General features: G+C 40.2%; 1 protein-coding gene across 2 annotated transcripts in view; it reads right to left on the reverse strand.

Annotated features, from left to right (window-relative positions):
* Positions 1–1,244: 1,244 nt before the first annotated feature.
* LOC137344474 (rho GTPase-activating protein 12-like) overlaps positions 1,245–15,444 on the reverse strand; it is a 232,881-nt gene continuing 218,681 nt past the window's right edge. For both annotated transcript variants that reach the window (XM_068007475.1, XM_068007467.1), the window contains 2 exons: positions 4,827–4,932; positions 1,245–2,759 (listed from right to left, as the gene is read on the reverse strand). In XM_068007475.1, coding sequence (XP_067863576.1) covers positions 2,582–2,759; positions 4,827–4,932 — 284 coding nt within the window. In that variant the 3' untranslated portion in view covers positions 1,245–2,581. The remainder of the gene's footprint in view (positions 2,760–4,826; positions 4,933–15,444) is intronic.

Here is a 15,444-nt window from a genome sequence, read left to right on the forward strand (position 1 = left end):
AATTTAAGAGCTGCAGATAAATTCCTTAAATAATTTAGCTTGGATGTCAAAAGGAAAATCACAGTTCTGGAGTCAGGCAGTATTCTGCTGATAACAGAAATGGAAGTCAACAGCATCACAAGCTTCTTGTAGCGCAAGGTGTAAATGCATCATTTCTTCCTGTCAATTTTTTTTCTTTTAGGTAAAGAAAAGGAGACAAGGGGGTAACACAATTCAGTAAGTCGCAGTACTTTCATATGGGCCTCTTACAAGTATGTATGAATTTTTGTCATTGGCATGAACATCTGCCCACAGAATCTAGAACACTGAAGTGGGTGAGGGGAGGGGCAGAGTGGACAATCATAAAAACAATGAAGGAAAATTCATCAATGACAAGTTTTAACATCAATGTTGGGAAAGACTATCCAACAGGATTGAGATTATAATGTCACTCGGGATGCTGATGCATGTATCACAGGAATCTCCTTAAGGGATGACATGCTGCTAATCTTGATGAGCCCTGGGTCATTCTAGGAGAAAAGGTTTGGCAATTTATTCATTGTGTCTGAATCTGAACAGTAAATGTGAAATGCTTATGTTCTCAATGATGCCCAAGAATCTTGGAAACCCATTCTTATCCAATGTGCAGCTCCTCGGATCTTTAGGCAGACATTGAGTTATGTTGATAACTTTCAATGTTAAGGCTACTGTTTTTAACTAGTTGTTGGATAAACCATGCTACCTTAAATCAAACCAATGTTATCAGATTCTGGTAACCAGATAGCAAACAGGAGATGCTCATCCAACTCATGAGACAACAAATGTTTTTTATGCCCACTAGTTTTGGGAAATTCTGATTTAGGTGTGGGTATGGAATAGATTCAGTTTGAAAAGAAAATCAGACAAATCTTAGACCCAGAGTGGTGAACACGATACTGATGTTAAAAGGCACTAACCAGATTACATTAAGGAAAAATTTAAAAAATCATAAATATTTGTTTTCAAGATGTGGGTGATGCTAGCAAGGCTGCATTTATTGCCTAACCTTAGTTCCTGCAAGTTAATTGTGGGCCTTCTTCTAGATATGTGTACAACTATTATTAGATTTATTGAATTTAATTTTACAATTTCCAATGGTGGGATTTGAACTCATGCCCTCTGGGTTGCTAGCCCAGTACCAGAACTACTAAACTACCTGTACCTTTACAAATACACTTGTAGGCAATTATACTCTGCATTCTGAAATAAATAAACTGGAGGATAGCTTTTTGTCATTTTGTTTTAATTTTGATTAGACATAGCATCTCGCCATACAGCAGTTAGTTTAAAAAAATACATTCAAGAAATCTTCAGCCGATCATGTGCCCAAGAACAGATAGTATTCCAAAGAAATCTGTTTATACAACCAGTCCACATCATTAAAATGGGAAAATTCAATTCAGCATCAAGTGAATCCGCTTTAATAATACCCATCAGTGCATACATGAAATTTTATTAAATGTTAGCACTTATTGTACAATAAATTGCTAAGCTGCTTTTTTTCAAATTTTGTCTGTACATTTTAAATAACTTTAACAGCTTTTGTTGTAGTGCACCTAGAAAGCATAATTCTACACAATACTTTCCAGTACCATTTGAAATACAAACGGTTAACATTTGCCCCGCATTGAAATTACCAATAGCTAAAAAGTGCACGCAGCTTCTTAGTATACCCAAGAATAGCCCCCTGTGTTGCCTGTCATAAAATACCCCGAAAAAGCTCTTAGTACTGATCTTAGCTGGTACACTGACCAGCAATTGAATATTACAAGTTGGCAAAATTTGATTAGAAAATGTTACTGTATGAAAAACATATTTTGTTAAGGAACTATACAGTCTATATACACATTGGTTGAGGGCATGTTATTTCAACATATTATACTCTTTGTTCATCTGTACATCACTATAGTGTTTTGAAGCACTGGGTGTGATCATATGACCTCTGTATTAACAGTAGGTTGAGGGAACAGCAAGTGCAGGATTGCTTTTAGTCCATATTCATCAACCGGGAAAGATCAACATTAACACTTTAACTTTCGCCTTTCTAGTAAGCCTGTAAAAAATAAATTACACAAAATCTGGCCACGCTTCTGTATGGACTCGGCAATGATATGCAGTATTAGAACTTCTGCTATACTGAACAGCAGAAAAGGCTGTAAGTGAGGTTTGCCAACTATATGCAGGAAATGGACATTTCCTAAAAATATCTATACATGTACAGAAGAGCACTGCTAAGTCCCTCAGGCAAATATTGTTGCAAAAGAACCCAGTGTATATAACTACAATATACTTAAGTCTCTGCTCTTCGTTATAACCAGGTAACATGCTTCCCTGCATCTGTCTGTACTACACTTTATACAAAACATCTACAGCAGTGCCACCTGCTTTCGAGAATGATAACCACTGAAAAAAAAATACAGATAGTTTTAAAAACCAGGAGGAAAACAAGTGCAAAGTTTACCATTTTCTGGTTGACCCAAGGTACAAAAAACACTTAAAATATAATATTTTTCTCCCGAAAGTGGGTTTTGGTAGATTTAGATTGCACTTGCACATTTTTTTTTCAACTGCGTCCAAATATGGTATCATACTCTGTTAAGATCAGCTCCACAATCTGATTCTGGTATACCATGTGTACTGCAATATTGCCCATCTCTTTCTCTGGCCTCAGGAGGGTGGGGCCAAATACTATGGCAACACTTTGAGTGGTCATTCGGTTTCGTTCGCCACAGGCAATAACCCTAGATAGAAAGTGAAAAAGTTAGTTAAGAAACAGGCACAGTCACCTACATGCTGAAACATTACATAGTTACTAATAATTGGGTCTTAATTAAATGTACAAAATGGAATGTCCAATTTACTGATGGAATAAAAGCACCCCAAATGTTAACCTTTCTTTTTCAAATGCCAATTGATCTGTTGTGCATTTCCAGTAATTTATGTTTTGCAGTTTTTCTTTTACTTCTAGCTTAACATACGGGCATACATACGAACATACGAATTAAGAGCAGGAGTAGGCCATTCGGCCCTTCGAGCTTGCTCTGCCATTTGGTAAGATCATGGCTGATCTGATTGTGACCTGGGAGTCCTTGTACACCAGTTGCTGAAAGCGAGCATTCAGGTGCAGCAAGCCGTTGGCCTTCATTGCAAGAGGATTTGAGTACAGGAACAGGGATGTCTTACTGCAGTTATACAGGGCCTTGGTGAGACCACATCTGGAATATTGTGTGGAGTTTTGGTCTCCTTATCTGAGGAAGAATGTCCTTGCCACGGAGGGAGTGCAACGAAGGTTTACCAGACTGATTCCTGGGATGGCAGGACTGACGGATGAGGAGAGATTGGGTCGACTAGGCCTATATTCACTAGAGTTTAGAAGAATGAGAGGTGATCTCATCAAAACATATAAAATTCTAACAGGACTAGACAGACTAGATGCAGGGAGGATGTTCCCGATGGCTGGGGAGTCCAGAACCAGGGGTCACAGTCTCAGGATACGGGGTATGCCATTTAGAACTGAGATGAGGAGAAATTTCTTCACTCAGAGGGTGGTGAACCTGTGGAATTCTCAACCACAGAAGGCAGTGGAGGCCAAGTCATTCGATGTATTCAAGAAGGAGATAGATATATTTCTTAACGCTAAAGGGATCAAGGGATATGAGGAAAAAGCGGGAACAGGGTACTGAGTTAGACGATCAGCCATGATCATTTTGAATGGCGGAACAGGCCCGAAGGGCCGAATGGCCTAACCTTGCTCCTATTTTCTATGTTCTCAACCCTACTTTCCCATCTACCCACTATAACCTTTGACTCCCTTGTTAATCAGGAATCTATCTAACTCTGCCTTAAAAATATTCAATAACCCTGCTTCCACCGCTCTCTGGGGAAGGGAGTTCCACAGACTCATGACCCTCAGAGAAAAAATTTCTCCTCATCTCCGTCTTAAATGGGAGACCCCTTATTTTTAAACTGTGGCCCCTTGTTCCAGTCTCTCCCACAAGGGGAAACATCCCCTCAGCATCTACCACTTCTAGTCCCCTCAGGATTTTATATGTTTCAATAAGATCACCTCTCATTTTTCTAAACTCCAGTGTATACAGGCCCAACTTGTCCAACCTCAACGATGAAAGTGGCTGCCACATATAATAATGATTAGGTTATAACATTACTTGATCAATGAATTTCGTTTTTTTGTTTTGATGATCTGTAGAATTGTCACTAAGCCAACACTAGTGTCATTTAAGTGGCTTTACAAATCTGTGTAAAAATGTTGCACTGGTGCAACATTTGGGGTAGGATTTAAGGCACATTGTTGGGCTAGAGTGTAAAGGAGCTTTACTCTGCATCATACATGTGCTATGGCTGACCTGGGAGTGCTTTATGTTGACAATGGGTGCCTGAAATGAGAAAATGTTTCATTTTCCAGTGTTATTATCTCAATGAGCACTAAAATTCATGAAAAGAAAGTCTAAGAAACTGGAGCAGCCTATCACCAACACTGAACATAATTGGGATTGACATCAGTAACAATCAATTGTTCGGTGAGAAAATGACTTACACAAGAAACAATATTGAGTAACTTTATTGTTTGCACTTTTGAGATTTGACATTTAACAAAGTATTATGTAATATGGATATTTTACAGAGGCGAAATGGTTTTAAATATCATGGAATTTTAAAAAACAGGATTTACTTTCAGGCTCAAAATACAATTACCAGACAGCTATTAAAGTTTTACATAATATTTCCCTTTGATCAGAGCTACATACTACAGAAAATCTTATCACAGGTAATAATTAATTCACACTTACTTGACAAGGTGCTCGAATAGAATTTGCACAGTGTCATGGTTCGGTTTAGGTAATTGCCTGATTAGTTCCTTAATTCCCTGAATGCGGTGTTTGTAGTCTGGAGTTTCTGAAAGACATTAAATACAATTGGTTTAATGTTTGCCTTTAAATATATGTATAAATACATGTATGAAGACTAATTATCTTCAGCAATAAAACTAACTTACTGAATTAACCAATGATCTGGGTGGGCCAGATATCCAGTTCTTAAATCTACAAAGCCACTTTTACTTAAGAATTGGAATGCCATTCCAGCCTCCTTTAATCACTGGTTGTCACTAAGGTTTATTACAATATCAATACAGGTAAAGGAAAATTAACCAGAAACGAAACTTCTGATAAACGGTATCTACTTGAAACATTTACCTTGATTTTTCTCTTCACAGATGCTGACTGACCAGCTTTGTATTTCCTGCATTTTCTATTTTTAATGAAAATTAACACTGTGCCCTCTGCTAGATTTTGTACTTGTTTGTTGACTACATAAGCAGCCATGATTATGAAACAATTTACCATTGCAGTTTTTTCTCCACAATGGACAAAAAGGAAAGCACAAAAGATTAACATCCACAGAGTAAACTTAGAATAAAATGCAGTAAGTACTTCTTCATTTCAGTGTAGTACTGCTGGAGGTTTATTAAAAAAATCATTTTTGGGATGTGGATGTCACTGGCAATGCCAGTATTTATTGCCCATCCCTGGCTGCCTTTGGGAAGGTGGTGGTGGGCCACATTCTTGAATCACTGCAGTCAGTGTGGTGAAGGTGCTCCCGGTAAAGTTGTTAGATAGGGAGTTCCAGGATTTTGACCCAGAAACAGTGATATGTGACTTGGAGGGGATGTGATGGTGTTCCCATGCACCTCCTGCCCTTGTCCTTCTAGGTAGTGGAGGTCATTGGTTTGGGAGGTGCTGCCGAAGAAGCTGTGGCAGTGCATCCTGTAGATAGTACACATTGTAGCCACGGTACGCCAATAGCGGAGGGACTGGATGTTTAAGCCAGTGAATGGCTTGCTAACATACATTGGCTCCCGGTTTGGGAATGCCTCGATTTTAAAATTCTCAAATCCTTCCATGGCCTCGCCCCTCCCTACCTCTGTAACCTCCTCGAGCCCTACAACCCTCCAAGATTCCTGCATTTATAAAAACATAAGAAATAGCAGCAGGAGTAGGCCATACGGCTCCTTGAGCCTGCTCCACAATCAATAAGATCATGGCTGATCTTTGACCTAAACTGCACTTTCTTGCCCGATCCCCAGATCCCTTGATTCCCTTAGAGTCCAAAAATCTATCGATCTCAGCCTTGAATATACTCAATGACTGAGCATCCACAGCCCTCTGATATAGAAAATTCCACAGCTTCACAACCCACAGTGAAAAAAATTCTCCTCATCTCAGTCCTAAATGGCTGACTCCTTATACTGAGACTATGCCCCCTAGTTCTAGACACTCCAGCCAGGGGAAACAGCCTCTCAGCATCTATCCTGTCAAGCCCTCTCAGAATATTAAATGTTTCAATGAGATCACCTCTCATTCTTCTAAACTCCAGAGAGTAAAGGCCCATTCTACTCAATCCCTCCTCATAGGACAACCTTCTCATCCCAGGAATCAATCTAGTGAACCTTTGTTGCACCGCCTCCAAGGCAAATATATCCTTCCTTAGTTAAAGAGACCAAAACTGTACACAGTATTCCAGGTGTGGTCTCACCAAAGCCCTGTACGATTGTAGCAAGACTTCCTTACTTTGTACTCCAACCCCCTTGCAATAAAGGCTGACATACCATTTGCCTTCCTAATTGTTTGCTGTACCTGCATGCTAACTTTCTGTGTTTCTTGTACAAGGACACCCAAAACCCTCTGAACACCAACATTCAATAGTTTCTCATCATTTAAAAAGTATTCTGTTTTTCTATTCTTCCTAACAAAGTGAATACCTCACATTTCTCCACAATATACTTCACCTCTTGCCCACTCACCTAAGTTATCCATATCCCTTTGCAGACTCTGTGTCCTCCTCACAGCTTACTTTCCTATCTAGCTTTGTATCGTCAGCAAACTTGGATACATTACACTTGATCCCTTCATTTAAATCATTAATATAAATTGTAAATAGCTGAGGCCCCAGCACCGATCCTTGCGGCACCCCACTAGTTACAGCCTGCCAACCTGAAAATGACCAGTTTATTACTACTCTCTGTTTTCTGTCCGTTAACCAATCCTCTATCCATGTTAATAAATTATCCCCAACCCCATGAGCCCTTATTTTGTTTAACAACCTTTTGTGTGGCACCTTATCGAATGCCTTTTGAAAATCCAAATATACTACATCCACTGGTTCCCCTTTATCTACCAGGGTAGATAAAGGGGAACCAGTGGATGTAGTATATTTGGATTTTCAAATATACTACATCCTCAAAAAACTCAAATAGGTTTGTCATACACGATTTCACTTTCATAAAACCATGTTGACTCTGCCTAATCATGTTATGATTTTCTAAGTGCCCTGTTACCACGTCCTTAATAATGGATTCCAGCATTTTCCTGATGACTGATGTCAGGCTAATTTGCCTGTAGTTCCCTGTTTTCTCTCTCCCTCCTTTCTTGAATAGTGGTGTTACATTTGCTACCTTCCAATCCACTGGGACCATTCCAGAATCTAGGGAATTTTGGAAGATCACAATCAATGCATCCACTATCTCTGCAGCCACCTCTTTTGGAACTTAGCATTTGAGCCATCAGGTGCAGTGGATTGTCTGCTTTTAGTCCCATTAATTTCTCCAGTACTTTTTCTTTACTAATATTAATTACTTTAAGTTCCTCAATCTCATTAGACCCTTGGTTCCCCACTATTTCTGGTATGTTTTTTGTGTCTGTGCAGACAGACACAGAATATCTGTTCCACATCTCTGTCATTTCCTTATTCCCCATTGTAATTTCTCCTGTCTCAGCCTCTAAGGGAGCCACGTTTACTTTCACTACTCGCATTCTTTTTACACACTTATATTTCTTGCTCGTTTACTCTCATATTCTATTTTCTCCCTCTATCAATTTTTTGGTCATCCTTTGCTTGTTTCTAAAACTCTCCCAATCCTCAGGCTTACGACTGTTCTTGATAAGCCTCTTCTTTTTAAAAAACCTAATACTATCCTTAACTTCTTTAGTTAGTCATGGCTGGATCACTTTTCCCGTGGAGTTTTTATTTCTCAATGGAATGTATGTTCGTTGAGAATTACGAAATATTTCTTTAAATGTTTGCCATTGCTTATCTATTGTCATACTTTTTAATCTAATTTCCCAATCTACCTTAGCCAACTCGCCTCTCATACCTATGTAATTGGCTTTGTTTAAGTTTAAGACTCTAGTTTCGGACTTAAGTACGTCACTCTTGGACTCTATGTGAAATTCCATCATATTATGATCACTCTTCCTCAGAGGATCCCTTACTATGAGATTACTAATTAACTCTGTCTCATTACACAAGACAAGATCTAAAATAGCCTGTTCCCTGGTTGGTTCCACGACGTATTGTTCTAGGAAACTGTCTTGAATGCATTCCATGAACTTGTCCTCCAAACTACTTTTACCAATTTGATTTGCCCAGTCTATATGAAAATTAAAGTCCCCCACGATTACTGCATTACCTTTGTTACAAGATCCTCTTATTTCTTGATTAATATTCTGTCCAACAGTATAACTATACTCTTAGGGGGCCTATAAACTACTTCCACCAGTGTTTTCAGTCCCTTACTTTTTCTTATCTCCATCTATACTGAATCTACATCCTGATCTTTTGAGTCAAGATCTTTTCTCACAACTGCCTTTATCTCATCCTTTATTATCAGGGTTACCTCCCTTCCTTTTCCATTTTGTCTGTCTTTTCGAACAGTTAAGTACTCTGGAATATTTAGTTCCCAACCTTGGTCACCTTGCAACCATGTCTCAGAATTGGCTGCTGGATCAAACCCATTTATCTCTATTTGTGCCATTAATTAGTCAATCTTGTTACGAATGCTTCAGCACGAATGTTCCTCCAATTCTTGCCTATTGCACATCTCCGATTTTAATTGCTCCACCATTAGTGGCCGTGCCTTCAGCTGTCTAGGCCTTAAGCTCTGGAATTCCCTCCCTACCTCTCCTCCTTTAAGACGCTGCTTAAAACCTCTCTCTTTGACCAAGCTTGTTCTAATATCTCCTTCTGTGGCTCGGTGTCAAATTTTGTTTGATAATCGCTCCTGTGAAGTGCTTTGGGACGTTTTACTATGTTAAAGGCGCTATATAAATGCAAGTTGTTGTTGATAGGGTGCAGATCAAGTGGAATGCTTTGTCCTGGATAGTGATGAGCTCCTTGAATGTTGTTGGAACTGCACCCTTTCAGGCAAGTAGAGAGTATTCTATCACACTCCTGACTTGTGCCTTGTAGGTGGTAGAGAGGTTTTGGGTAGTCAGGACGTAAGCCACTCTCTGCAGAATACCCAGCCTCTGACCTGCTCTAGTTGCCACAGCATTTATGTGGCTGGTTCAGTTTCAGTTTCTGGTCAATGGTGACTCCCAGGTTGTTGATACTGGGGGACTCAGTGATGGTAATGTTGGACTATGGTGGCCAGTTCTGGGCACCGCACTTTAGGAAGGGTGTCAAGACCTTAGAGAGGGTGCAGAGAAGATTTATTAGAATGGTACCAGGGATGAAAGACTTCAGTTACGTGGAGAGACTAGAGAAACTGGGGTTGTTCCCCTTAGAACAGAGAAGGTTAAGGGGAAGATTTGATAGAGGGGTTCAAAATCATGAAGGGTTTTGATGGAGGAGAAACTGTTTCCAGTGGCAGAAGGGTCGATAACCAGAGGACACAGATTTAAGGTAATTGGCAAAAGAACCAGAGACGACATGAGGAAAACATTTTTTATGCAGCGAGTTGTTATGATCTGCAATGCACTGCCTGAAAGGGTGGTGGAAGCAGATTCAACAATAACTTTCAAAAGGGAACTGGATAAATACTTGAAGGGGGGAAATTTGCAGGGCTATGAGGAAAGAGCAGGGGAGTGGGACTAATTGGATAGCTTTTTCAAAGAGCCAGCACAGGCACGATGGGCCGAATAGCCCTTTTCTGTGCTGTATCATTCTATGAATGTCAAGGGGAGATGACCACTGCCTGACATTTGTGCGGCGCAAATGTTACTTGCCACATATCAGCCCAAGCCTGGATGTTGTCCAGTTTTTGCTGCTTGCGGGCATGAACTGCTTCATTATCTGAAAAGTTGTGAATGGAGCTGAACACTTCAATAATCAGCGAACAGCCCCATTTCTGACGTTATGATGGAACGAAGGTGATTGATGAAACAGCTGAAGATAACTGGGCACTGCCGGAGTTGCCATCGTTCGGATGAGTCTTTCAACTGCTTGTTCAGATGAACTTAAAGGCACTATTTGAAGACAACCAGGAGTTTTCCCTGGCGTCCTATCCAACAGTCCTCAACCTACACCACTAAAAGCAGATTATAGAATCATAGAAGTTTACAACATGGAAACAGGCCCTTCGGCCCAACATGTCCATGTCGCCCAGTTTATACCACTAAGCTAGTCCCAATTGCTTGCACTTGGCCCATATCCCTCTATACCCATCTTACCCATGTAACTGTCCAAATGCTTTTTAAAAGACAAAATTGTACCCGCCTCTACTACTGCCTCTGGCAGCTCGTTCCAGACACTCACCACCCTTTGAGTGAAAAAATTGCCCCTCTGGACCCTTTTGTATCTCTCCCCTCTCACCTTAAATCTATGCCCCCTCGTTATAGACTCCCCTACCTTTGGGAAAAGATTTTGATGATCTACCTTATCTATGCCCCTCATTATTTTATAGACTTCTATAAGATCACCCCTTAACCTCCCACTCTCCAGGGAAAAAAGTCTCAGTCTATCCAACCTCTCCCTATAAGTCAAACCATCAAGTCCCGGTAGCAACCTAGTAAATCTTTTCTGCACTCTTTCTAGTTTAATAATATCCTTTCTATAATAGGGTGACCAGAACTGTACACAGTATTCCAAGTGTGGCCTTACTAATGTCTTGTACAACTTCAACAAGACATCCCAACTCCTGTATTCAATGTTCTGACCAATGAAACCAAGCATGCTGAATGCCTTCTTCACCACCCTATCCACCTGTGACTCCACTTTCAAGGAGCTATGAACCTGTACTCCTAGATCTCTTTGTTCTATAACTCTCCCCAACGCCCTACCATTAACGGAGTAGGTCCTGGCCCGATTCGATCTACCAAAATGCATCACCTCACATTTATCTAAATTAAACTCCATCTGCCATTCATCGGCCCACTGGCCCAATTTATCAAGATCCCGTTGCAATCCTAGATAACCTTCTTCACTGTCCACAATACCACCAATCTTGGTGTCATCTGCAAACTTACTAACCATGCCTCCTAAATTCTCATCCAAATCATTAATATAAATCACAAATAACAGCGAACCCAGCACCGATCCCTGAGGCACACCGCTGGTCACAGGCCTCCTGTTTGAAAAACAACCCTCTACAACCACCCTCTGTCTTCTGTCGTCAATCCAATTTTGTATCCAATTGGCTACCTCACCTTGGATCCCGTGAGATTTAACCTTATGTAACAACCTACCATGCGGTACCTTGTCAAAGGCTTTGCTAAAGTCCATTTAGACCACGTCTACTGCACAGCCCTCATCTATCTTCTTGGTTACCCCTTCAAAAAACTCAATCAAATTCGTGAGACATGATTTTCCTCTCACAAAACCATGCTGACTGTTCCTGATCAGTCCCTGCCTCTCCAAATGCCTGTAGATCCTGTCTCTCAGAATACCCTCTAACAACTTACCCACCACAGATGTCAGGCTCACCGGTCTGTAGTTCCCAGGCTTTTCCCTGCCGCCCTTCTTAAACAAAGGCACAACATTTACTACCCTCCAATCTTCAGGCACCTCACCTGTAGCTGTCAATGATTCAAATATCTCTTCTGGGGGACCCGCAATTTCCTCCCTAACCTCCTATTTGCCTACAATATCTAGTCATTTATCGCATTTCTGTTTGTGGGGCCTTGTTGTGCGTAAATTGGATGCAGCATTTGCCTACATTACCATGGCTTCGAAAGTAATTCACTGGCTGTGAAGCGTTTTGGGACCATCCGAGCACGTGGAAGGCACTATATATTCAAGTCCTTTCCTTTCTTAGAAGTCAGAGGTTAACTACATTACATTTTTAGAACTATATATATATTTCTCTAAATACACATACCAGAAAACTTGGCAGAATCAATCTGTCCCTGAAAAAGTACATTAGTGCTGGAAGTGGCACTTGATTTGCAGCTGCAAAACCATTCTGTCATCCTGGTTGAGGGATGCACCGTGGACAGTGAAAGTCAAACAGTAGAGAACCTGAACAGGGGTAAAAACTGCATAAAATAAATATACCATGGAAGTTTAAAACTGACTTAATTTCACGAAAGAAGGCCATGAATTGTTGTTGTTCAATTTCTCTTTGAATGTTTTTAATATTGACTTTGATTTTTATGATTTTTTTTCCATCAATCAGATTCAAAAGTTAACAGTAGTTATAAGAGGTTATAAATTTGTTGCAGCCAAAAATAAATAGCCTGATGGAACACTTAGAGACAAAATCAAAAATATTGGAATGTTGAACACGCCATCCTGTGGTTGTACTGTGCACTACAAGCTGTTGGAAAAACGGTACAGCATATCAATGTGTAATGACAAAACACTGCCAAGTAAATCTGTTGTCATCCCACACACAATTAGCCTTTCTGGTTATAGTGCTGTTCTTTTAGAATTATCCCTGAGATTATGCTCCTTGTGTTTGAATGCTTCAAAAAAAAAGCTTCTTGTTTCTACCACTTCCCCAAGAGATCAACATTTTGTTTTGAAAATTTAAGATGTTACTATTGCAATAATTTTGCTGTCAAGTCCTAACTAAAAGCTACAATTACTGAGTTTTTCATTGGTAGATGACAAATGTTAAAAAATTAACTGAAATCACCATTTAATATTAAATTAAGATATCTTTTTTTTTTAAAAAGTAGTTTCTGCCAAACAAATGTAATCACATAGCTTTTTAAAAAAAAATCAAAGTTCACTCTATTTTCTCCCTAGACAATGCAAAAGGACAGGCAGGTGACACTCCCAGTCCTTCATAAAAGCCGCTCTGGACTGGTTATTGGGACCCAAAACAGAAACCTATGAAGTGTTTCTGGTTAATTGTTCGTCCTTTGCTGTAGGGAAGAGTCTTGTTTCTGGTCAGCACTTCTCCATAGTAATGTGGTGAAGATCAGAAACTCAACAGTGTGGGGTTAATCAGGGGTGAAACATCAACATGCCATCATTCCATTCCATTCCAAGTGTTGTTGCTGTAACTTGCTGCACCCATTGCAGATGACATCTTGAGTCGATGATATGTACTTTTTAGTTACTGAACAGAATCACTATTTTCAAATGTTAAGAAATTAACTGAAATCACCATTTAATATTAAATTAAAATAACTTTAAAAAAAGTAGTTTGTCACTATTTGAAGACAACCAGGAGTTTTTCCTAGGCGTCCTATCCAACAGTTATCCCTCAACCTACACCACTAAAAACAGATTATCTGGTCATTTATCTCATTGCTGTTTGTGGGGCCTTGTTGTGCGTAAATTGGATGCAGCATTTGCCTACATTACCATGGCTTCGAAAGTAATTCACTGGCTGTGAAGCATTTTGGGACCATCTGAGCACGTGAAAGGCACTATATATTCAATTCCTTTCCTTTCTTAGAAGTCAGAGGTTAACTACATTACATTTTTAAAACTATATATATATTTCTCTAAATACACATACCAGAAAACTTGGCAGAATCAATCTGTCCCTGAAAAAGTACATTAGTGCTGGAAGTGGCACTTGATTTGCAACATTCCAATATTTTTGATTTTGTCTCTAAGTGTTCCATCAGACTATTTATTTTTGGCTGCAACAAATTTATAACCTCTTATAACCACTGTTAACTTTTGAATCTGATTGATGGAAAAAAATCATAAAAATCAAAGTCAATATTAAAAACATTCAAAGAGAAATTGAACAACAACAATTCATGGCCTTCTTTCGTGAAATTAAGTCAGTTTTAAACTTCCATGGTATATTTATTTTATGCAGTTTTTACCCCTGTTCAGGTTCTCTACTGTTTGCCTCTCACTGTCCACGGTACATCCTTCAACCAGGATGACAGCAATTTGGGACATTGAAGCCTCAAATATCAGTTACAAATATCTGTTTTCAGTGATTCAAAGACTTACAAATATTCACCGAATCATGCTCAATATTGTCCAAAATGTGAATGCTGCAAATGAGGGCACTGACTGCATTCCATTATTAACCCTCAAAAATTGTTTGCAGTTCCAGGGAACTCTTTCCTCCCTGATCTGATCAAAATATTTTAAAGCTTTTAGCTCAAAAATAAGCTAAGTCCTGATGCAATAATAATGCTGCTGTGGTGATAGGAGTATTAATAATATATTACTAAAATATATACACTTCAAAAAAAAATTAAACAAGGTTTAAACAACACCACTTCTGCTCTTGTCTTTTTTGGAGAGTTTTGTGAATTGTAAGATTTCTGTATCTCGATTAGTCATGGTGATCACAAGATAGATTCAGATGAGGATGGCCATTTATCCTTCCCAGCTCATCCAGCCAGAGAACAAACTGCACTACATCATCCAACTATTTTAAAAAATGATTTCAGGGTTTTTAACTCCAGAAACAGTGAGAGCGGAGTGAGGTTAAAAACAGCGCACAGCGAGAGCGGGAGTTCACCGGAGTGGCGGGAAACAGTGAGAGCGGAGCGAGGTTAAAAACAGCGCACAGCGAGAGCGGGAGTTCACCGGAGTGGCGGGAAACAGTGAGAGCGGAGCGAGGTTAAAAACAGCGCACAGCGAGAGCGGGAGTTCACCGGAGCGGCGGAAAACAGTGAGAGCGGAGCGAGGTTAAAAACAGCGCACAGCGAGAGCGGGAGTTCACCGGAGCGGCGGGAAACAGTGAGAGCGGAGCGAGGTTAAAAACAGCGCACAGCGAGAGCGGGAGTTCACAGGAGCAGCAGGAAACAGTGAGAGCGGAGCGAGGTTAAAAACAGCGCACAGCGAGAGCGGGAATGGAACGACCGCGTTCCGATAAAAATCAAAGAGTGACGTCACAGGTGAAGCGGGTTGGTGATTGGTGAGACCGGAGCTGATTGGTGAGTAGGTTCAGGTGAGTATTTCTACCATTTTACTGTAAGTAAAGTAATAAGAAAGGGAAGGTGTGCAGGTTTTATAGCAGGTAGTGTTTTTTTTTTGGTGAACCTAGGTCCCTAGTATAGTTAACATTTTCTAATTTCAACGTAATTTAAAAGGGGTAACTAAGCTAAGGCAAGTCATGGTAGCAGACCTCGCACCCGTGATATGCCCCTCCTGCAAGATGTGGGAAGTCATGGACACTACCAGTGTCCCTGCCGACCATGTGTGCAGGAAGTGTGTCCACCTGCAGCTACTGACCGATCGTATCTCGGAGCTAGAGCTGCGGGTGGA

The sequence above is a fragment of the Heptranchias perlo genome, chromosome 2, assembly GCF_035084215.1.
Source record: "Heptranchias perlo isolate sHepPer1 chromosome 2, sHepPer1.hap1, whole genome shotgun sequence".
NCBI classification, from domain to species: Eukaryota; Metazoa; Chordata; class Chondrichthyes; order Hexanchiformes; family Hexanchidae; genus Heptranchias; species Heptranchias perlo.